Raw genomic sequence first — 25,327 nt, forward strand, 5'->3', positions numbered from 1 at the left:
TGTGACCCCACCACCTGCATGGGGAGCCCTGTGACCCCACCACCTGCATGGGGAGCCCTGTAACCCCACCACCTGCATGGGGAGCCCAGTGACCCCACCACTTGCATGAGGAGCCCTGGGCCCTCGGGTCCCCACCACCTGCATGGGGAGCCCCGGATCCCCACCACTTGCATGGGGAGCCCTCAGGTCCCCACCACCTGCATGGGGAGCCCTCAGGTCCCCACCACCTGCATGGGGAGCCCCGGGGCCCCACCACCTGACTTGGGATCCCTGGGCTCCACTTCAGGACAATGATCCCTGAACCAAACGTCCTATGCTTAAAACTGGACCCTTGCTACATTCTCATCTTCAGTATATGGCAGAGAAACATGTGTTACTATTCCAAAAATCTGCTTTGAACCCATCCTGCAGAGTTGCACAAGTGCGCCTAGGTTTCCGCCAAATCACATAGGTTTGCAGATGAAGGTGAAAAAGATTTTATTTTGATTAGTGAAATGAGAGAGCAATGAGGAGAAATATATGTTTTAGGGGTGTTTCTTATATGTGCATGGTCATTATCTCTGCATATAACTGTAACTTTGTGCCAGCTGTATTCGGATCTCATCCTATACTTTTCATTTTACCAATTTTGTGCCTTCATGTTACACTTCGGCTGCATGATTGAGGCTAGATCGAGCAATATTTTGCATTAATGAAAAAACAAGGCATTTTACTGTGTGCATCCACTCCACTTGTGAGGCCCTCTGAATATTGTGCTGTAACTTCAGTACACTAATTCATGTACTATATAGCTAAAATGTAGGACATGTTCAAGTGATTATGGTGATCCCTCTAGTACATGATGGGGAAACCTATGCTGTAGCTCTAGAACATGATGGGGAAACCTATGCTGTAGCTCTAGTACATGATGGGGAAACCTATACTGTAGCTCTAGTACATGATGGGGAAACCTATGCTGTAGCTCTAGTACATGATGGGGAAACCTATACTGTAGTTCTAGTACATGATGGGGAAACCTATACTGTAACTCTAGTACATGATGGGGAAACCTATACTGTAACTCTAGTACATGATAGGGAAGCCTATACTGTAACTCTAGTACATGATGGGGAAACCTATGCTGTAGCTCTAGTACATGATGGGGAAACCTATGCTGTAGCTCTAGTACATGATGGGGAAACCTATACTGTAGCTCTAGTACATGATGGGGAAACCTATACTGTAGCTCTAGTACATGATGGTGAAACCTATACTGTAGCTCTAGTACATGATGGGGAAGCCTATGCTGTAACTCTAGTACATGATGGGGAAACCTATGCTGTAACTCTAGTACATGATAGAGAAACCTATGCTGTAGCTCTAGTACATGATGGGGAAACCTATGCTGTAGCTCTAGTACATGATGGGGAAACCTATGCTGTAACTCTAGTACATGATGAGGAAACTTATACTGTAGCTCTAGTACATGATGGGGAAACCTATACTGTAGCTCTAGTACATGATGGGGAAACCTATACTGTAGCTCTAGTACATGATGGGGAAACCTATACTGTAGCTCTAGTACATGATGAGGAAACCTATACTGTAGCTCTAGTACATGATGGGGAAACCTATACTGTAGCTCTAGTACATGATGGGGAAACCTATACTGTAGCTCTAGTACATGATGGGGAAACCTATACTGTAACTCTAGTACATGATGAGGAAACCTATACTGTAGCTCTAGTACATGATGGGGAAACCTATACTGTAGCTCTAGTACATGATGAGGAAACCTATGCTGTAGCTCTAGTACATGATGAGGAAACCTATGCTGTAGCTCTAGTACATGATGGGGAAACCTATACTGTAGCTCTAGTACATGATGGGGAAACCTATACTGTAACTCTAGTACATGATGAGGAAACCTATACTGTAGCTCTAGTACATGATGGGGAAACCTATACTGTAACTCTAGTACATGATGAGGAAACCTATACTGTAGCTCTAGTACATGATGGGGAAACCTATACTGTAACTCTAGTACATGATGAGGAAACCTATACTGTAGCTCTAGTACATGATGGGGAAACCTATACTGTAGCTCTAGTACATGATGGGGAAACCTATGCTCTAGTTCTAGTACAATGATAGATCAAGTGATATTTACTGACCACTGTGCTATTCTACAGTATTATATGTCATTCCTCCCTAATCCTATATCCGTACCTTTGTGGTGCTATTACTTACAGTTTTGTGGACATCTCAGTCATTCCACTCATTAAAGGAAAATTCCACCCCGAAACATCTTCACTGAAGTTCGGGCAGCATTTCCCCATCTGGTGGGTCCCCCCGAAGGCTACAATGCTTTAAACACACATTTGGGCATTGCCCCTCCCCTGTGAGCATCCCATTAACACGCGTTGTAAAATCGCTGAATTTAAGCTTTGGGGGGAGTTCTTTAATATTCCCCATAGATACATCAGATAAATAACTTCTGTAGGCTGTATCCACCTTTAGCCTGTGTTATCTTCCCAGTGTTTGTTTCTATTTATTGCACAATCAGTAATTTCTATTGATCAGTGATCACTGTACTGTGCTGTTTATCACAGTTGTGCATTCTCCAGTATTAACTAGACATGTTCTTACTTCCAGCTTCAGGCACTGCTGCAGATCTGGTCTAAACTGCCCCCCAGGGATGCCCTAGAGCTGCTTGATTTTAACTATCCTGACCAATATGTGAGAGAGTATGCTGTCAACTGCCTGAAGTGCATGAGGTGGGTCATTTCTGGGTACAGACGAAGGATCGGATTTCTTATGGTCGCTATCTTGCATACATATACATATATATATATATATATATATATATATATATATATATATATATATATATATATATATATATACATACATACATACATACATACATACATACATACATACATACATTGCTGCTTCTGTTATAGTGAGTATAATGAGGGGGCTGGAAAAACACAGTAGTGTTTTTGCAAATTCACATAAAATTTTGGCTGGACTCTCCTGCTGTCAAACAGACAGGGTGTAAATAATATAAACATATTAATTGGGGAAAGTTGGATAATAAAAATGGGTGGAAATCACTTTCAACAGATGTCATGAAAATGTACATGCAAGTGAATGTTACCAGACGTCTTTTCATATTGGATCAACTTGATATACTAAGTAAGGGGTCTTTTAAGTCCATTGTAGACGAGATCGGGTGGATGGTGAGGACAGGAGGTTAAATGTTTATATATATATATATATATATATATATATATATATATATATATTATGTAAGCAAATTTCCACATTATTCTAAAAGGTAAAGATTTGTGCTCTGCTAGACAGCATACTCTGTGGTATTGTTTATGGTAATAAATGACTATAACGGCAGAAAGCTTGGCTTGCTGACACCTACCTCTATGTATGTTATCAGTGATGAGGAGCTATCCCAGTACTTGCTACAGCTGGTACAAGTTCTGAAGTACGAGCCCTTCCTGGACTGCGCCCTCTCCCGTTTCCTGCTCCAGCGAGCCCTGGCTAACCGCAGAATCGGCCAGTTCCTGTTCTGGCATCTGAGGTTGGTATATACACACACTGATCAACTATAAACTTATATTACAAGGTCAATACCAGAAGACAGTTTGTATCTTCTACAAGTTTACTCTTTATCACAAAGTGCCAAATCACTGTCCATATTATTATTATTATTATTATTATAAGTATTAAAGTGACTACAGAAAATGAAAGAACAAACCTGTATAATCAGACGTTGGCTATGTAGTTTTATGCCTGTGATTATTTTGAGCATAGGAGGTTGTCTTTGAGAATTTACTGGATTTCAATGCTGAAAATTCATAGGAAAAATAACATTTATTATATTACACCATTTTCGGTGATAAAGATTGTTTTAGGTTTCATTTTCCTTTAAATGTGTTGCTGCGGAAGACATCAAGGAATCTGTTGTTCTTATAGATCAGTGAAAATAGAGAGCATTTAATATGGCTGTCTGTCCCCAGTCTGCCTACCCTGTGTGCTCTGTGGATAGGATGAGAGGTTATATGTTCAGACAGCGTGGAGTTCCCTGCAATTACCGATGTGGATATGGAAGATTTCATGGAAGAGAACACAGCTATTGTAGTGACATGGAAAGAAAACTGTACGGCTGTTCTGAGTTTTCTTTGTGCTTAGCAGAAAACCACATGTCAGACTCGCTGATACATCAAGTGATTTCATAGTTTAAAAATTGGTTTCTTTTCATAGGAGATATTTTAAAGAGCAGGGTTCACGTTTTATATAAATGTATTTATATTTATTATGGGGTTGGCCAGACTTCATGGGTGATGTCACTCAGTGACAGACTCTGTAATAAACGTTGTTCATGGGCCAGACTAAAGTACTTGCAACAATGTATGAAATTTGGTAAAGGTAACTCATATATTGGGTTGTGTAATGAGATTCTGTCATATTTCTAATTGCAAATGGTCATCACACGTCTGGTTGCATTGGCTCAAAACTCCTTTATACAAATAGGACACAGAATAACATAGGGACTGAACATCTCCCATAGGAGGCCGGGTACCTGAACAAGGAAGAAAGGCCCTCTCCCTATCTAAACTCATTATCCAACAGGGGAGCACAGTCTTGTAATGTGCTCTTCACAAGGAGCCTAGAGTCATGGGCTTGTCTTGTGTCTTCTAGAGTTTTAGCAGACTTGCAGCTGGTCCCTGCACAGCCCCCGGGGTATTGGGGTGCTCCCGGGGTTCTCTCTGTGGTACCAACCCAATTTTGTGGCAAAACAACCCAACAAGTGGCAAAAATACCTTTTTGTCTGTAAATCTGTCTCTGTCCTCTTGCATGTGAGACTAGAACCCTTTTGGTCAGCAAAGAGAACAGACTCCATTTCCACCAAGTTATCCAAACTATGTTGCTGGGCATGTCTTAGGCTGTTTGGAGGTGGACTGGGTCAGTTCTGGGATGTGTGATAGTGCTTACTTGCTAGATCAATGACTATTAACCGTCCTTTACAGAATGTGCATCCTTGAGTTTGAGGAGACACCTCCCATTTGATTCTTTATTAGAGGAGCCCGACCCACTCACACAGTCTTCCAGTCCCTTCTGGACTGTTAAGTAATTACCCCAGTACCAACTCAGCAGCGATGCTGGGGCTTTTACTCATATTTATTTCTTGTGACCAAAGAGGATGGATCTTGCAGACCTCTCTGTTTAGATCTGAAGGCCCTCAATGTTTTTCTAAAGCAAGAGAAAGTAAAAATCTGATATCACGATATACAACCTGGAGACTTGTTTCATTCTATTTACTCTTTTGAGGTCTTTTTTTTTCTTTTTACCCCTCCAATTTCTCATTCCTATATGAAAAACTGTACTTATTGGCTGGTGGAGGGCGCTAAGAAGGGATAGGAGTGCCCTCTTTATTTGTGCCAGTGCTCTTCCTCCAGTGTGTGGTATTTAAGTCCATTCTTATTCTGTGTCTCCAGTTTGACTTCTGGATAAAGGATTTATTGGAAATTTAAGCTCCTTTTCTTCACAGCTATATGTGCAGCAGTTTTCATGAATGTTCATTAATACCTTTGTTCTCCTTCACATATTGGAGCATGCTAAACATAATGAGAGATCCCAAGGGATGACTATCTCTGACCTGCAAATTGCTACTGTATTTCTTACATATTTGCCTCTTCCAGTTAAATCTAGATAATTGCAATGCACATGCAGACTCTACAGAGCGAGCACATGTTTATTAACCAGACATGCTGATATAGCAACCCTCATGCAACCAGAATGTGCATCAGAACCACGTATATCCCACCTTATTCCTCTGACTTTGATGGATAGGACCCCTATGTGTTAGAGCTAAGCCCATATCATTGTTGTACTGGAATTCAAGAAATGCTTCTTCCCCATTCAGCGACTTCTCCAGACAGATCTCTTAGCACTGAGAATAGCGATAAGAACACACAATGGACCCCTGGCAGGAAAAGGGGTTTATTACTATTCTGTTTGCCTCTGTATGTGATTGAATTAGACATGTGGTCACACGCAGTTTAGATATTCTACATTCCCTGCTAAGTGTATCTCTCCTCTTACTTTTCCTGGCTGTAGGGCTGAAGTACATATCCCTGCTGTGTCTGTGCAGTTTGGCTTGTTGCTGGAAGCGTATTGCCGGGGCAGCGTGGCACATATGAAAGTGCTCTCCAAACAGGTAACGATGAAGAAGATATGGAGCGTTCGCAGGGACCTGCAACCTGTCATACCAAGACATCCATGAAGTAGCATCTGGTGCTAACTATGGTTTAAAGATTGTGGTAGATGGTGTTGTCCCAAGGTTGAAATATATTGTATATCTGGGGGTAAATGTATCAAGCTGAGAGATTTCCGGCGGGTTTGAAAAACCAATCAGATTCTAGCTATCATTTATTTAGTACCTTTTACAAAAGGACAGCTAGAATCTGATTGGTTGCTATAAGCAACATCTCCACTTTTCAAACCCACCGGACAACTCTTAGCTTGATACATTTACCCCCTGGTGTTTTATATACTGATTATCTTCTGTTTATATGCACCTCTAATGAGAGCCATAATTACAAATGTTAGAACCTGTCACAAGAAAGAGAGCGCTCAGCTGTAACCAAATTAGCCTAAATTTATAATTCACTTGCTGTCTAGTTATGGCTCAGCCTTTTATGCCGCCAGTTTTATATACACACTTTTTAACTTTATTTTTTTTAATTTCTGTTTTAACATATATAAAAACACACAGAATAGGTACGCCAGATTTAGAGAAAGTGGTTAGATAAATACATTTCTATGGCATAGACCCTGTCTTAGCACATGGACCCCAGGTTCTAATACACACCGTTCCCTGAGATCTTGTCTTTACATATAGTCCCCATTACTGTTTATTTATATAGCTATTTCAGACACCATCGTATTTTCCACTCTGCCCTATTATATCCTGTTTGTTTAGTATGTATTGTAAAAGTTGCTTGGAGACCTGCCTGCATTGTGTACATCATGATAGAGCCACTAGTGACCATGTAAATGACGCCACTTTTCTAATACAGTTTAAAATGTTGCATTTGCCTTTCCGTGTGGTATCTGAGAACATGCTTTGGACGTTATCCTATGTAAAGTGCTCCTTCATTCTTAGGTGGAGGCGCTGAACAAGCTGCGCACACTAAATGGTCTCATCAAGCTGAATGCAATGAAGCAGAGCAGGGTGAAGAACAAGGAAACCATGCACGCCTGTTTGAAGCAAAATGCATACAGGGATGCTCTCACTGATATCCAGTCACCCCTTAACCCCAGCGTTACCCTCTCTGAACTTGTGTGAGTGTCCACTTTGCCATTCAACTTACAGGATTAAATAGGAAGAAATAGGCATCTTCAGCAATACAACCAGACTGAACATCATGATAGTAAAGTTCAGCTGCTGCTGGAGTGTTGAATGTTGGTTGTATCTGCTCGATCATGAGTCTCCCAAGTTCAAGGGACATATTTACTAAACTGAGGGTATGAAAAAGTGGAGATGTTGCCTAAAGCAACCAATCAAATTCTAGCTGTCATTTTGTAGAATATACTAAATAATGTTAATTAGAATCTGATTGGTTGCTATAGGCAACAACTCCTCTTTTGCAAACTCGCAGTTTAGTAAATATACCCCCAAATGTTAATACTAGGGGTGCGAGTTGTATTCATTCAATCTATATTTTGCGTTCTACCACAACCTCAAATTTATTTTATTTGTCTTCCACACCACAATCACAAATGTACCTTATTTGGTTATAGTTAGTACACTATAGTCCATTACTTCCTTGACTTGTCTTTTACATCTCCCCTGGATCTGCTCACACTCTCTCCTCTTTCATTGTTAACTACCAGCAGAAATTCACTTGCATTTATTACTCCGATTGGTTAATAGCAATGTCTTGTCCACTTTCTAACATGTCTCATTCATCACTAATAATAGTCCCCTCTTTGATGATTTATCTGCTCACCTGTGAATTATCACTGCAACTTACACCTTTTTCTCATCTCTTGTACGGACAGGGTAGATAAGTGCAAATATATGGACTCCAAGATGAAACCTCTGTGGATCGTATACAGCAATAAGGGTTTTGGAGGGGACTATACTGGGATCATCTTCAAGAATGGAGATGGTGAGATGGAGTTTGTTGCAGTGTCGTCTTTAATTCTGAACTGGTTCTCATTTTTTCAGTAAACGTGTTATGAACATACATCAGCCCTTTCAATGTGTAAATATATAATACGTACTACAGACTATATATATATATATATATTTACATTTACTTTCTTGGAGCCCAGTTTTCCACTGAGTCATATTTTTGAATTAATGTTTGGCTTATGGAATTCCACCCAAAGTGAATTATTTAGTGTTTGAATGGCGCCATCTTTTAGCATTTATCTGGAAGTTCTCAGGACGGTTATCCATGGGTAATGTTTGGCCAACAAGGCCATTTAATGTGTGTTTGTTCGCACAGATCTACGTCAGGACATGCTCGCTCTCCAGCTGCTGCGTCTGATGGACATGCTGTGGAAGGAGTCAGGGCTGGATCTCAGGTAAGTGGCTTCTCATTAATTGCCCACTCAACGGGGCAGTGACATCAGTTCAAACCGTGACCTGCAGTCTCCTCTCTGTATTCCACACTCTGAGTAAATGTACCACTGCGGAGTCTAAACTAGTATGTTGTTTGTAGCGCGTGCACTTCATTCGCTAAATGCACATTTATATATATATATATATATATATATATATATATATATATATATATATATATATATATATATATATACTATATTGCTGAGTATTGTGTGGGGGTTTTCAGACATATTTTGTTTGCTTCAATCATATGATTATTTTGACGTTTCAGGTTTGTCTGTTAGTAATACTATCATTGTACATTACATATCGCTAACAGTCAACATTCTGGAACAGAATGCAATAATCACTTTGCACCACAATGTATTTCTTATTTATCTAACCCATCTTCTACAATACCATTACCATATACCTTTTTTGTCTAGGCTATGATATCTTTTTATCCTTCTAAAAAACAAACATCGAACATACCTAGTGTTCTATTGTGTAATCTAACCAGTTGCACCAACTCCCAGCTGCAGAACGTCTGCTCGGAGGAGATGCTGTGTTATTGTCCCTGCACACAGAGCAGCAGTACTGATAGGCCTTTTCACACCCCCACTTGTATGAGCTGCCCTCCAGCTGACTCCTGTCAGAGCCTCTCCTGACGAGGATGTTTTTATACTCAGCTCCTGCTGCTTCTCTGGGGATCTCGGCTGTCATCACTTGGCCTCTGTAAGGGAAGTTACTGGCCCTATGCCCGTGGTCACCATATACTATGGGTGTGACATGGAATAAGGCCAAGTGACCCTGTGACCCTGGCAACACTTCGCATCTAATTGTCACCTATGCAAAGCTCTGACTGACTTTGACTGCTCAGACAGCTTCGTCCTAACATCCCATTGGCCAAAGCAACACTTTTTTTTTTTTTTTTTTTTTTTTTTCTATGCTTAGTGTATAAGCAAACACCAGAGAACTCGTCTTTCCTTCTGTGTACCTTAAATGACAGCAGTGCTGAATTGGTTGGTAAAATTGAATGAACTGTATGCACTATGTCAGGATTAACTCTTCATCTTCGTATTCATTAGTTGATTATAGGGTAGACTAAATCTATGTTTACAGCCACCTGAATGCACTTATTAAAAATATAAACAGTCCGCTGCAATTTCAACTTCAATTTTGATAAAATCCCACAAACGACCATCAGCTTTGTCTTATGGATATAACTATTATATTTTGTATTCATATTGTGTTGACACATCATGCAGGCTTTACCGATAATTTCTAATCATTTACACCATTCCCTGCCCCAGGAGATATTACAGTATAAATTCTCTTCTTCCCTCCTCTGTCCCCATTCTCACTGAAAAGTCTTCATACCCCTATGGCATAAGACTAGGGGGGCTTTCAAGCCACCAGCCTTCTGGCCGAGGTAGTTTGTCCATTATTAGAGCGACCCTGGCTTACCCTCCTAGGACAGTACTTGGCTTGATCTTAGGCAAAAACGGAGAACTCAAATCCGATAACATACAAACGTCACACAGATAGTGCCCTGGTCAGAACAGAACCCATGACCCCAGTGCTTTGAGGCAGCAGTGCTAACCAAACAAATGCCCCCTCCCCAGCCTCAATATTGGTGAAGTATGTGTGAATTTATAGTTAGCTCTGAGTATAGCTTCACTCCTATGAATATTGGTTCAGCCCGCAAAATATCTGCCTCCAGTGGTGGTAATTTATTATGTGCAAAATGACTGACGCAGGTGCAGGTTAATGAGCGGTAAATCTCAGGTTACAGAGCATGGTGGCGGCACCAACTGATTGGAGGAGTTGGGAGGATCAGTGACGTTGCTATGTACAGAGCAGGCGTAGCATTGAGGGGCCTTACATAATGATCTTTACACTTCTGCATAGCACTTCCCAAGGTCTTATTTACTCTCCCCACAAACCTAGGCACACTTGTTTGTGGAGGTGTCTCCTGAGAGTGCAAAACCAAGTTGTTTTGACGTGTTTATCCACCGCACTTCAGAATTCGGGTCCATTGTGTTTAGACAACCAATGAACATTAAGTCATGAGAGCAGGGCGCCCAAAGACTTGTATTCCTCTCCCCACAAACTAGTACTTTGTTTAATTTTTTTAATCATAATGCCAATGTAACATCCATCTAAGGAGAACACAGTTTCCTTTATAGCAACATGAGGCAGCACCCTCTGGTGGCATAATCTAAAATAACGTTGTGTACTGTAGCAGGAAAACAATTTTGCCAATAACAAAGGGAGGTGAACCAAAGCCTGAATGATTGCATCTTACTTGAACTGCAACTACACACTCCAAGCCCATGTTGTGGAGCAACAATCTGCAACAGCTATGCTACGTATAACATAGCACCCACAGTGCTATTTTGTAGATAGCTGTACTGTTAAATAATATTACCATAAAAATGTTTTAGTTATTGCATACGCTAACTTAAATGTTAAGCTAATGGTCCCATTCAGCCATGATATATAAAAATAATCTCTGTCATTTACAATAGTAATAGCATAGATAATAAGAAGTGTCTGCAATTGCAGACCGTTAAGCTTATGTTTCCCCTTGCAGGGAAGCTTCTCTAGTCCCTGTTTGTGTCTGAGGCTATATAAACTCCATGCAGTTCGCTCAAACCTATGTCCCCAGTGTATAAAGTATTATAAAGCTCATACCTTGTTGTGTCTCCAGTTTAAATAGAATACAGTGAATTTCAGTACTTGCTCGTATAATAAACAAGCCATGAAAATGTGTTTCAGGATAGTGCCTTATGGATGCCTGGCTACAGGAGATCGATGTGGCATGATAGAGGTGGTATCTGCAGCAGAGACCATTGCGGACATCCAGCTGGACTGCACCAACCTTGCAGCAGCAGCTGCCTTCAACAAGGATGCTCTGCTGAACTGGATCAAGGAGTACAATGCAGGGTAATGTCTCGCATCACACTGTGCTCAATGATTTATAAGATGCTGGCTAACTCCTGATGCTGTATTCATTGCTCTATAACTCACAGGGGAACTCTTAATGCTGTTTGTGTTATTCCATTATTCAAACTAATTCCTATCTGCATTTGTAGCATACTTCTGAAAACCGACTAACACAATTCTACTAATTATACGTCACACAAACTCTTAATGTGTGCAGATCACAAATGTTGTTCCTCCTATTTCCAGGGATCACCTTGAGCGAGCGATTGAGGAGTTCACCCTATCCTGCGCTGGCTACTGTGTAGCTACTTATGTGCTTGGGATCGGGGACAGGCACAACGACAATATAATGGTCAGAAAGACAGGCCAGGTGAGAAATGTGTGGTGGTCAGTGGATGATGCCACTGAACATAGGCTGTCTATGGGTGTCTACACACAACAATACATTGCACCTGCACTGTACACATCACTGTACACATGTGGCACGCATGTATTATACATGTTGTGCCTGCTATAAATGCCAATACATGACACATGCAGAGTAATGCAAATGAAAGCAAGTTACCTGGGTGTACATGCTGGGGGTATTTTCACTACTTGAACTTGTAGCTGTAGGATATTAATAGGCAAGGGCTCTAAATACATACCTTTGCTGTGTGGCTGGAAATAGGCTGTCCTGCAGAAGTCTTCGGTACACATTGGTAAATATATATGCTATATATGTAGGATTATCATTGTTTATTTGGCATCACAAAATGCTACTGCTCTGTACAGTGGGGCAATGAAGCATAGAACTGAAGATATCTTTACCCTACTGGCTGGATAAAATAATTTAACTAAGTGAATGAATGTATTTTTCACCAAATGGGCACTGACTGACAGTGATAATAATCACTGCGCATAGGAGACAGAGTTGTTCTATTGTTTTTTATTGCAGTAAGATTTCTTCAGTCGTCGGGCTTTGCTTGACACCCAGAGCATGACGGTTGAGGCATTCTGGTCTCCATCTACTCCTGGCATCCTCTCACTTCCCCATCTCTCTCCCATGCCCTCTATGGAGTGCAGCTAGGGGATGAGAGTAGGAGATGGGAAGCTATCACTTTCTTCTTGGCTGCTTTGCAGAGCAACTTTGTCTTCGGCTAACTGGCACCCTTCCTCCATTTAACCAGGGCATCCCAAGTTATTACATGCATTAGCCCGCTTGGCAAAGGGGGTGGACCAGTATATTGCACCACCTCTATGCCATATAAGACTATGAATTATGGCTTTGACTTAACCATCAGTGGGTAGAGTATATCAAAGGACTAGCAGTGTTGCCATTGCTAACATGGGTTTGTGTTTCTCTTAATGAACGTGCCAGCCTTTCATGCCAATTCCTTCTGCCTTTAGCACTGGCAACAAAATGGATCTCCAGCCAGGCACACTTTCAGCGGAGCTCAGCTCATTGGATCCTACTGTACAGACACCTTCTCACAGTAACTATATTTTCTCCTAATCCAGCAGTGGGTGGTCAGTAGATTCAGGTTGTGGGCTAGAGAAAATGTGTTGTTTATTGTAAGTAACATGTATTTACTGCACAAACACTCTTCTCTTCACATGCCACTAGACATGAGCATCAAAGGTTACTGCACTTTGCTCTGGTGATTTTATTTCCAAGCTCTCCCATTTGAACTGAAATCCCCATTTCCAAAGTCTTCACAAAGGTGATGTTGGCTTTTTTCAGTCCACCTCGATCTACAGGAAATTATAATATTACCATATTTGGATGACATCCTGGTCAAAGCTACAACTCGGGAGCAGACCAGGATATTCTGAAGGAGTTGAGGGCTCACGACTGGAAGTTGAATTGAGCAAATACAACCTGCTGAGGACCTGGTTAGGACAGTTCTCTTTACCCCAATGTGTTCTGTCCACCAGTGAAGCAGTATGGTTTCCATAGTGAAGATAGTGCCTTACGCACCATTTCATACTCTCCCCCTGCAGGTGGATACTCTTAGGAGGTGGGACCGTTATCTTCTCCATCTGGCACAGTGTTTTTGTCACGGGCACTAGGAGTCTTTACCCAGGAATCACCAGATGGTAGGCTTACCAGAGCAATGTAGATGGTAATAGGGTACTCTGGTAGCTGGGTGATCACGGAACATGAAATGATGGCCGATGAGATGCTCAGGAAAGTCTATGACTAGCAACACTGGTAATAATGAGGTAATAATACACAAGGAACTGTATGGACAAGGACACGTGAAGGTAGTCAGTGGTCTGCGATAGCAAGTTGTACCACTGCTATAGTGAGGAGGAATGTCCAACAGAAACAAGGAGGTGATGAGAGTCAGCGGTCTGCGGGTAGCAAGTTGTACCGCTGTCTGAGTGAAGGAATGGAATCCAAGTGGAGGTATCCAGGTAGTCAGTGGTCTGCGGTAGCAAGTTGTACCACTGCTATGTGAGAGGATAATGGAACAGATGATACCGGAAACAGGGATCAGTGGTCTGACATCAGCAAGTTGTACCACTGAATATATATGTGAGGAGGTGCACGGGGGAAGACTGCAACACAGGATATACACAGGCACCTTATACACGATCCACAGTAATATGCACAATATAGATATATATATATATAAATGACTGAGCAGGTCTGCAATCTAGAAAGTCTCTTGAAGTAGTCCAGCACAATGATAACACAGTCAATGATGGCAATAGACTCAGCGGATAGCAGACTCCAGAGAGAACCAAACACAGTCCAGCAAGATATGCAATACACAGCACAGTCAATGAGAAGTATGCATACCGTGGTTCAGCAGTAGCAGTCAGATGGGATAGCAGCGGTACCTGAGCGGCTGGAGGCCGACTGGATAGAAAGTCCCTGGACAGGTGAGGCAGAGGTCTAGCAGGTGCAGCGCACAGGTGAGTAGACCAACAGGGACACGAATCCACAGGAGTCAGCAACACGTGGAACTGGACTCATAGGAGACCCAGGAGAATGGAGATGATCCAGCAGAGGGTAGTAGATGAGATACAAATCCAATGCTGACAGGAGGGTAGAGACCAGTGGAACACGTGAAGGCGTGGAGAGTGGATCAGCAGGAGATGGACGATAGCGCTGACCACAGCAGCAGGGCTCAGCGGCACACGGAGGTAACCAGTAGCAACCACAGGAACCAACAGCGATGGGAAACAGGAGTGCAGCGCAGGGCAGGAGCAGTTGATCACGAAGTGTAGCAGATGGTAATGAAAGCGGCAGTCTCGAGGAAGCCACAGCAAAGATGAGATGAGACTGTAGGGCACGGAGGCAGCGGATAGTAATCAGCTGGCAGTCACGATGTTGAACACAGGCGAGTAGCAAGCAGGAGACTGTAGTGCACGGAGGCAGCGGATAGTAGTCAGCTGGCAGTCACGATGATGAACACAGGCGAGTTGCAAGCAGGAGACTGTAGTGCACGGAGGCAGCGGATAGGAATCAGCAAACAGACTTGATGAGAAGCAGGTGAGTGAAGTAAAAGCTGGAGTGCACGGAGGCAGCGGATAGCAATGAGCAAACAGTCACATTGATATAAAATAACGTTGAAGTGGTTTAGAAGACTGTAGTGCACGGAGGCAGCGGATAGGAATCAGCAACAGTCCCAAAGGTATACAATAGCGATGAAGTGGTATAGAAGACTGTAGTGCACGGAGGCAGCGGATAGGAATCAGCAAACAGTCATGATGATACAGTTGATGGTAGAAGTGGTATGGGAACCACAGTAGTAGAAGTGGTTTGGAAACCACAGGAATAGAAGTGGTTTGGAAACCACAGGAATCAGCAGCGCTGAATACACGAGGAATACAGGAACACCTTCAGAGACTCATGAGGAATGAGACTCCAAGATCAGGCAACGTGGTGTTGACCACAGGTGCTTAATATAGGGAGGTTGCCTGATCTGCCAATTGAGTTAAAGGGGTATACACTGAAGTATAGAAAAGGGCTGCGCATGCGCAGACCCTCAGGATGGTGGACGACCACGGTTCCTAAATGTCCGGGAAGAGGCACTCACGGTCCGGTGAGTGACAGTACCCCCCCTTTTAAAGGTGGGCACAGAACGCCTGGAACCGGGCTTGTCCGGATTTTTGGAGTAAAACTTCTTCAAAAGGGCAGGAGCATTAAGATCTTCAGCTTTGATCCAAGAGCGCTCCTCAGGACCAAAGCCCTTCCAATGAACGAGGAAGTGGAGGACTCCTCGCGAAATTTTTGCATCTAGTACCTCGGTAATCTCAAAATCCTCCTCCTGATGAACTTGAACTGGCTGCGGAGCTGAGGGAGGAGTTGAAAAACGGTTGATAATAAGAGGTTTGAGCAAAGATACATGGAAGGCATTAGAAATCCGAAGACTCTTAGGAAGAAGGAGTTTCACACATACTGGATTGATAACTTGAATGATCCTATATGGACCAATAAAACGAGGAGCGAATTTCATAGATGGAACCTTCAAACGAATGTTTTTAGTAGATAACCAGACACGATCTCCAATTTTTAGTGGTGGAATAGCCCGCCTCTTCTTATCTGCGAAAGATTTATATTTGATAGATGTCTTCTTTAAACAGGTTTTGACCTGAGACCAGATATTTTTGAAGGTCTGACAAGCAGTCTCCACCGCCGGAACTTGGGTGGGAGGGAGGGCAGGAAATTCCGGAAAAGACGGATGGTGACCGTGAACCACCAGCACTTGACTTTTTGAAGATGACTCCTGAGATCCATCTTCAACGTCCGATGACGTCACGAACGCCCGATGAGGAGGGAGGAGTTCAGACTGAACCTTATCACACAGATCCGTAGATGAAGGATCCTGTGGAGGAGGACCTGGTGGAATAGACGAATGCTGTCTTTTGAATGAAACCACTTGGGAGAGACAACGATGATGACATTCAGCTCCCCAAGATGTAACTTGAGAAGTGCGCCAGTCAATCTGGGGAGAGTGACACTGAAGCCATGGAAGGCCTAAGACAATCGGACTTGTAGTAACAGGAAGAATTAAAAACGAAATCTCTTCATGGTGAAGCCCACCCATCTGAAGCGTTACTGGAGACGTACTCTGGGTGATGAGACCATTGATGAGACGTGATCCATCCATAGCAGTCACAGTAATCGGTGTTTTCAAAGTAATCACTGGTAGGGACCATTGATTCACTAATGATTTGGAAATGAAATTTCCTGCTGCTCCGGAATCAATCAATGCCTGTGACTCAAAGGCTTTGGTAGCACAGGAAATCGTAACATCAAAGGCGCAGACTTTAGATTTCATGGAAGATGGAGAGGACTCCAGGAACCCTAACCTTATCTCCCCAGTATTGGTTAGAGCCCGGCATTTCCTGGGACAAGAATTGAGCATATGCGTAGAATCGGCACAATAGATACAAAGTCTATTCTTTATTCTTCGGTCCCTCTCCTCTAAAGTTAATTTGGAGCGACCTATCTCCATGGGTATCACCGGAGATGAAGCTGGGTGAAATTGAGGATTTGAGAGAAGAGGTGTTTTAACCGAAGTTGTTTTCTCAGTTTCTCTTTCACGAAACCTCAGGTCTACCCGATGGCAAAGAGAGATCAAATCTTCTAAAGAGGAGGGTAGTTCTTGTGAAGTCAGTGCGTTTTTAATTTTATCGGAAAGCCCCTGCCAGAAGGCGGCAACTAGTGCTTCAGTGTTCCACTGAAGTTCAGAGGCTAAGATCCTAAATCGAATGACGTACTGAGCCACAGTGCGAGATCCTTGGCGAAGACGGAGAATGCTGGATGCAGCGGAAATAACACGACCTGGTTCATCGAATACACTTCGGAACGTGGAAATAAACTCGGCACTATCCTGTAACAATGGATCGTTTCTTTCCCACAGAGGGGAAGCCCATGCGAGAGCTTGTCCAGAAAACAATGAAATAAGATAGGCCACTCTGGAACGATGGGTAGAAAAATTTTGAGGTTGGAGCTCAAAATGAACTGAGCATTGAGTAAGAAAACCCCTACAAGTTTTGGGGTCTCCATCGTATTTTGACGGAGTAGGCAGGTGAAGCGTGGAAGCTGTAAACACCTGGGATGGCACTGGGGAAACGGAGGAAGGCACAGGAGCATCAACAGTAGTTGTGGCATCTTGCACAGACGGTCTTTGGGAGGCTAACGCCTGGTAACACCGCAGTAAATGCCGTTGGCGAACTTCCTGTTGCTCAATACGGGTAACCAGATGCCGCAGCATCTCTTTGGCTGTAGGTTCCGTATCTGGGTCTGTCATGGCCTGATCTTACTGTCACGGGCACTAGGAGTCTTTACCCAGGAATCACCAGATGGTAGGCTTACCAGAGCAATGTAGATGGTAATAGGGTACTCTGGTAGCTGGGTGATCACGGAACATGAAATGATGGCCGATGAGATGCTCAGGAAAGTCTATGACTAGCAACACTGGTAATAATGAGGTAATAATACACAAGGAACTGTATGGACAAGGACACGTGAAGGTAGTCAGTGGTCTGCGATAGCAAGTTGTACCACTGCTATAGTGAGGAGGAATGTCCAACAGAAACAAGGAGGTGATGAGAGTCAGCGGTCTGCGGGTAGCAAGTTGTACCGCTGTCTGAGTGAAGGAATGGAATCCAAGTGGAGGTATCCAGGTAGTCAGTGGTCTGCGGTAGCAAGTTGTACCACTGCTATGTGAGAGGATAATGGAACAGATGATACCGGAAACAGGGATCAGTGGTCTGACATCAGCAAGTTGTACCACTGAATATATATGTGAGGAGGTGCACGGGGGAAGACTGCAACACAGGATATACACAGGCACCTTATACACGATCCACAGTAATATGCACAATATAGATATATATATATATATAAATGACTGAGCAGGTCTGCAATCTAGAAAGTCTCTTGAAGTAGTCCAGCACAATGATAACACAGTCAATGATGGCAATAGACTCAGCGGATAGCAGACTCCAGAGAGAACCAAACACAGTCCAGCAAGATATGCAATACACAGCACAGTCAATGAGAAGTATGCATACCGTGGTTCAGCAGTAGCAGTCAGATGGGATAGCAGCGGTACCTGAGCGGCTGGAGGCCGACTGGATAGAAAGTCCCTGGACAGGTGAGGCAGAGGTCTAGCAGGTGCAGCGCACAGGTGAGTAGACCAACAGGGACACGAATCCACAGGAGTCAGCAACACGTGGAACTGGACTCATAGGAGACCCAGGAGAATGGAGATGATCCAGCAGAGGGTAGTAGATGAGATACAAATCCAATGCTGACAGGAGGGTAGAGACCAGTGGAACACGTGAAGGCGTGGAGAGTGGATCAGCAGGAGATGGACGATAGCGCTGACCACAGCAGCAGGGCTCAGCGGCACACGGAGGTAACCAGTAGCAACCACAGGAACCAACAGCGATGGGAAACAGGAGTGCAGCGCAGGGCAGGAGCAGTTGATCACGAAGTGTAGCAGATGGTAATGAAAGCGGCAGTCTCGAGGAAGCCACAGCAAAGATGAGATGAGACTGTAGGGCACGGAGGCAGCGGATAGTAATCAGCTGGCAGTCACGATGTTGAACACAGGCGAGTAGCAAGCAGGAGACTGTAGTGCACGGAGGCAGCGGATAGTAGTCAGCTGGCAGTCACGATGATGAACACAGGCGAGTTGCAAGCAGGAGACTGTAGTGCACGGAGGCAGCGGATAGGAATCAGCAAACAGACTTGATGAGAAGCAGGTGAGTGAAGTAAAAGCTGGAGTGCACGGAGGCAGCGGATAGCAATGAGCAAACAGTCACATTGATATAAAATAACGTTGAAGTGGTTTAGAAGACTGTAGTGCACGGAGGCAGCGGATAGGAATCAGCAACAGTCCCAAAGGTATACAATAGCGATGAAGTGGTATAGAAGACTGTAGTGCACGGAGGCAGCGGATAGGAATCAGCAAACAGTCATGATGATACAGTTGATGGTAGAAGTGGTATGGGAACCACAGTAGTAGAAGTGGTTTGGAAACCACAGGAATAGAAGTGGTTTGGAAACCACAGGAATCAGCAGCGCTGAATACACGAGGAATACAGGAACACCTTCAGAGACTCATGAGGAATGAGACTCCAAGATCAGGCAACGTGGTGTTGACCACAGGTGCTTAATATAGGGAGGTTGCCTGATCTGCCAATTGAGTTAAAGGGGTATACACTGAAGTATAGAAAAGGGCTGCGCATGCGCAGACCCTCAGGATGGTGGACGACCACGGTTCCTAAATGTCCGGGAAGAGGCACTCACGGTCCGGTGAGTGACAGTTTTCCTCTCCCTCTGAAGGATAGAGTCTCCATCACCTGGTTATTGGATTTAGCTCATCTGGCCCCAGGGGATGACCCCTGTCAATTGTAACCCTGGAGGGCATATCCATTGACGCAAGCCTAAGGATTTAGGGTTTAGTGTTCAGAAACCACACTCGGCAGCGTCTGTGGTATCCATGGGAAACTGTTTTCCTAATAACTGTCTTGGATCTTTAACCAGTTCATCTAGTCCTTTAAGGTTGGACATCTTTCCTTCAGAATAACATGGACCGAATGGAAATTGACAATATCACTGCTAGAATGTATGTGAACAATCTAGAGGGCACATAAAGCACACTAGCAGTGACCAAAGCAGACAATATCTTGCACTTGGTAGAAAGTCTAGGAGCAGTACCCTAAAACCAATTACATACTCAGAGTGGCCACTTGGGAGACCCACTACATAAGTTGATAGAGCCGTGATCCAGGCTGGACCTTGTAACCAGGGCCGCCAAGAGGAATTTGGGGCCCCAATGCAGCAAATTTTTGACCCCCTCCACAGGCGAGCTGCAAGGGTTCTGAGTGCTGCATGGCAGCGCCACCAAAGGGGCATGTCCACATAATGTTGGGGGTGTGGACAACGTGGGCATGGCTGCACTTCTTTAGACATGACATATTGGTGGAGATTCAATAACCAGCGATGTGACACACAGACATCGCGCAGCGCATCTTGTCAGCAATTACGGTACAAATCTCCGCTCATTTTCCTTCGCACCCCATTGAGGTGTGAGGAAAAATGGGAGGAGATTTCTGTCAAATCTTCCCCACAAAGTGTCTCGCAGATGTTTTGGAGACACTTCTTGGCTAATTGAATTCCCCCATTATGTATTAAAATGGTGTTAATCACCTACCTGTTGTTGCAGCTTTCACAACCTGGTACTGGGTTCTTGTATGGATCCTGGAATGTTGGGACCTGTTGGAAAATGTAAATATGGAAAACCAGGCAATAAGTGAACAACGGTTATAACACAGATCACGCAGTATATAATACATACATTCTAATAAATATTACATTTATCACACCCTCCCCAGCCACATCACGCCACCCCCTCAGCTACATTACACATCACGCCACCCCTCAGCTACATTACGCATCATGCCACCCCTAAGTTACATCATGCATTATGCCACCCCCTGCCACATCACCCATCACACCACCACCCCAGACTCACCACGCCACCCCTCAGCTACATCACGCAGCACGCCACTCCCCAGACATGTGATGCAACCCCCCAGTTATATTTACATGCCACTCCCCAGGCACATTACGACCACCCCCAAGACACATTATAACCCCATTCAAGACACATTATAACCCTCTATGCTGTTGACAGAAAACGTCCTGCAGTGCAAGCTAGGAGTTCCAAATTTCGCGAGATTTGGAACTCATGGCTTATCTCTACAGGTTGCTGGGCAGTGTGTGATGACACACAGTCATTACACACTGTGAGTGGATCATCCCTGCTACCCCCCCTACTCACGGGTACAAAATGGTAAATTTATTTTATTTTAGCTTTTTTTTTATTATAGTGCTCCTGTGGAGTCCGGGCCACCCAGGCAGGCCTGGCCCCTGGTAATTTGTACCCACGCCCCTTCTAGGCGCCCCTGCTTGTTACCAGCCTGAACCGCAAAGTACTTATTTACTGTTGCTCGGTCCTAGAGACACTCAGGTGCTCAGGATAGATGACACAGTGGTTCCATGGAAGTTCAGTGTCACATATCGTTTCCATTTGTCTTTCAACCCAGGATGCAGGGAAATATAAGATGAGGGCCTTTTTGGGGGTGACCAACTGGCCCAGAATCTTATGGTACTTACATCTAGCAGTGTATTCAGATGCGTAAAGACTTTTACTTCAATCTCATCCTCACTGGGAGCAGGTGATTCAGATTAGGATGAGAGCGTCTATAAAGGCATATCACAGAGTTTGGAAAACTTATGTTAAATGGTGTATCTCATCTATTGGGATTCCTCTAAGAGGGAATAGTGGCTTGTAGCTTACTAGAATGTATTGGTTTCCTCCCTTTCCATTTCTCCCCACAATGTTGGCTTCTTTTCTGGAGATCTGGCTCTCCATTTAAGGAATAGTCCACATCTGTTTCCCATTCCGAAATCTAGTTACATCATGGATCCTCAAACTCCTCTCAGCACCGCACTCTCTGAGCCTCTGCTTGAAGCAGTGTTCTGTGTTTTTGCCAGTTACATTTCAGATATCTTGGTTCCTTTTTTTTTTTTGCTTCATTGCATTATGTAAACTGAGCTTCTCCATTTAGAAGGTAGAAAAAGAAAGGGACATTTGTTTTTAAGTGCTCTGCTTCCAATGGGTGAAGCTTAATCCCTCCCAGTGTCAGTCTGTGTCCCCCATTTGTCAATGGACAGTAAATTAAAAAAAATTCCATTGTTTTTATGTCCTTATAATTGACAGTATAGGTTGTGTCATTCTGTATCCTATTGTCAACTAGTGATAGTCATGTTGTTCTCTTCTTTCAGCTGTTCCACATTGACTTTGGTCACATTCTTGGGAATTTCAAGTCCAAATTTAAAATTAAGAGGGAGCGTGGACCCTTCATTCTCACCTATGACTTCATCCATGTCATCCAACAAGGAAAGCCAGGGAACACTGAGAAATTTGGCAGGTGAGTTTCCTATTGGATATGTGTTAAGAAACGCAGCCGGCAGCTCTCTGACACCGACGTTAGTTGCTGCTTTTATATTACACTCACCGATGATCATGTCAAATGACCAACATTTAATTGTGTGCGTAGTGTAAGTGTCCAGTGTCAGTGTTGCTCATGGTGCTCACATGTCTAGGCCTCAGCCTCACTGGTTCTGTCACTGTATTCTTTCACCTCCCTCCATTTGTACTATGAGAAGCTTATCTTATGCGGTTATACTGTGTATAGCTCCCAATGTTTGTCTGTGTTTCTCTCCATTCAGATTTCGGCAGTACTGCGAGGAAGCGTACCTAATCCTGCGTAGGAATGGGAATCTGATCATCACACTCTTTGCACTCATGCTGACAGCAGGACTCCCAGAGCTCAGCTCTGTGAAAGATATTCAGTATGTCAAGGTATAGTGAGCAGAGTACAGAAGCACACCAGCGTATTTATAATGCACACATCATCATTTCTTCATTACAGTTTACTATCTCCTCCAAAGACCCTTTATCCTGTAGTTCCCAGCACTCATGCTAACCATATTGTATTATTCACAAGCTTCTCCATGATGCTTGTTCTATTCAGTAAGGCACCTAAAGTACAGTTTCAAAAGTATCTGGTGTCTAAGAGTTCGGGGGGGGGGGGGATCTTTTGCCACCAACCATCCTGCAACATTTTCAATCTCTTGTTCCGCTCCCTGTAAAGGCTGATTAAATGCCGACAAAGGTGTATAAAAACACAATTATCATATTTATGCTATATACAAAGAAATGTCGCAGACTTGAGACCGGAAAAAATAATTATTCTGGTTACGGCGAAAGGGGACCACCGTAAAGTTGTCAGTGAGACTGATCTGCAACATTTTTATGTGTTTGTAACTTATTTAACATTTGATTTGTGAATTTCTGGGTCTCATTTTGAGAGCATTTAAAATGACCTTTGTGTTTTCTTTTATACCTAAGGAAACATTTATAAGTCTAGCTTTCTGATGCCTCCCTCTTCCTTTTTCTTTTATATGCATGTATTGACACTGGCACACCTGTTACTGCCTATGTCACATGGTCTACCCTTATCTCTTTACTAACCTCTAGAGCAGGGGGGCCGGGGTTTAATGAAATGGGATCTACTTTTTGTTCGCTCACTGTATGGTGAGCTGGATTGGTGCTGCAGGACAGACGTATGAGATTAATCATTACCATGAACACTCTGTGCCGAATCTCCCTTCCTGCTGCTGTGTTCCAAACATACAGAGCACTACAGCAGCTCTCTGATGGTACGTGGAACCCTGTGTCCTTTAATATCTCTCAATATGACATAAGGATGTTGTCCTGTAAATCACATTCTCTACCTGTTCCTGAGATTTCACATTTACAACCATTCATTATATTTCATTCATCAACCCTCTCCCTCCTACTTCTGCATTGTGATTACACCTTGTCGCTCCCTTTTAGCTTGGTCAGTGGTAGCTGCTATTGTGATTGATATATGTAATACTTTATGCTTGATGCATGCTAGGGTTTAGCAGTATGTCCTGCAAACTGATTCACAAACCTAAAGAACCATAGCAGTCTAAGACCTTGATATTCATTGTAAGCTGTTCAAATGTTTGCTGCCTTTTTTTTTTTCTTCTGCTGCTCATTGTACGTAACCTTTTCCTCCCAGGACTCTCTGGCTCTGGGAAAGACAGAAGATGAAGCACTTAAACAGTTCAGGCAGAAGTTTGATGAGGCTCTGAAGGAGAGTTGGACAACCAAAGTGAACTGGATGGCACATACTGTGCGTAAGGATTACAAGTCCTAGTGGTATATTGACAGCCTATTCCTTCTCTGACAAGGCCAACATCCAGATTGCTTTCCTGGCTTTTGAAAGTTGCTACTATACTGTGGAAGAGTTGACCCACGTGCTGCAAAGGAATCATGGTTTCCAAATGTGGAAAGTCACCACAGAAGACCGGGAAACTGCAAGAGACCGACTGGATGTGAAAGCAGTTATGCTGAATGCAAAGACACTGATGCTAATCGTGGACACTGGAATATGGTGTGTGCTTCAGATGTGTTGAAGACATTGCACAAAGGGATGTGAGGTTGATTGGTTTGGCATCAAGAATTAAGGAACAAACTCCATGCACCTCAGCAAGGCTCTGGTTTTGCACACTTTGTGTTTGGATATTCTGTTTGAGCCCTTTGTTTGATTTTTTTTTTTTTTTTTAAATCTCCTTATGTTTTTATGAGATCATGCCACCCCTCTGGCTCAGATCTTTTCAAGTGATGTGAGTACAGTCCTTACTCACTTGTTTTAGAGACTTTTTCTGTTAATTTTTTGTCTTCCTGAATACTTTATAATCTTTACAGCTCTGCACTGCCGACGGCGCCAACTGCACACACAGCCACTTTCACTGGAGACGAATGGGGACAAGATATGGAGTTGAGATTTCACAAACTTTTGATGATAATTTATGTGCATCTTCTATTCACTATTCCATTTCTACAGAGGTCGCTAACAATCTTCTAGGACCATGTAACAGTATTTGGCTGCTTATCTCTGTACTATTTTTTTAAAAAAATGATTTACCTTAACACGGAAATACACGTAGGACACATAAAGATTAGAACACTTCACTTACTACAGATAATGCTATACTCCAGATGTTCTGCAAGATTACCCTGTCCTGTGACCTCCTACCTATACTTCTGCCAGTACGTAACCCTGTATTTATCACTGCCTTAAAATATATATATAGCTGGGCCAATTATTCTCCTACCTATATATATATATATATATATATATATA

At 43.3% G+C, this 25,327-nt stretch overlaps 1 protein-coding gene across 1 annotated transcript in view; it reads left to right on the forward strand.

Moving 5' to 3' along the window:
* PIK3CB (phosphatidylinositol-4,5-bisphosphate 3-kinase catalytic subunit beta) overlaps positions 1 to 25,327 on the forward strand; it is a 39,245-nt gene extending 13,918 nt beyond the window's left edge. The window contains exons 7-17 of the mRNA XM_075201675.1: positions 2,635 to 2,756; positions 3,437 to 3,580; positions 6,121 to 6,220; positions 7,169 to 7,347; positions 8,068 to 8,177; positions 8,520 to 8,598; positions 11,399 to 11,566; positions 11,813 to 11,936; positions 22,371 to 22,516; positions 22,818 to 22,950; positions 24,200 to 25,327. Coding sequence (XP_075057776.1) covers positions 2,635 to 2,756; positions 3,437 to 3,580; positions 6,121 to 6,220; positions 7,169 to 7,347; positions 8,068 to 8,177; positions 8,520 to 8,598; positions 11,399 to 11,566; positions 11,813 to 11,936; positions 22,371 to 22,516; positions 22,818 to 22,950; positions 24,200 to 24,337 — 1,443 coding nt within the window. The 3' untranslated portion in view covers positions 24,338 to 25,327. The remainder of the gene's footprint in view (positions 1 to 2,634; positions 2,757 to 3,436; positions 3,581 to 6,120; positions 6,221 to 7,168; positions 7,348 to 8,067; positions 8,178 to 8,519; positions 8,599 to 11,398; positions 11,567 to 11,812; positions 11,937 to 22,370; positions 22,517 to 22,817; positions 22,951 to 24,199) is intronic.

The sequence above is a fragment of the Mixophyes fleayi genome, chromosome 3, assembly GCF_038048845.1.
Source record: "Mixophyes fleayi isolate aMixFle1 chromosome 3, aMixFle1.hap1, whole genome shotgun sequence".
NCBI lineage: Eukaryota > Metazoa > Chordata > Amphibia > Anura > Limnodynastidae > Mixophyes > Mixophyes fleayi.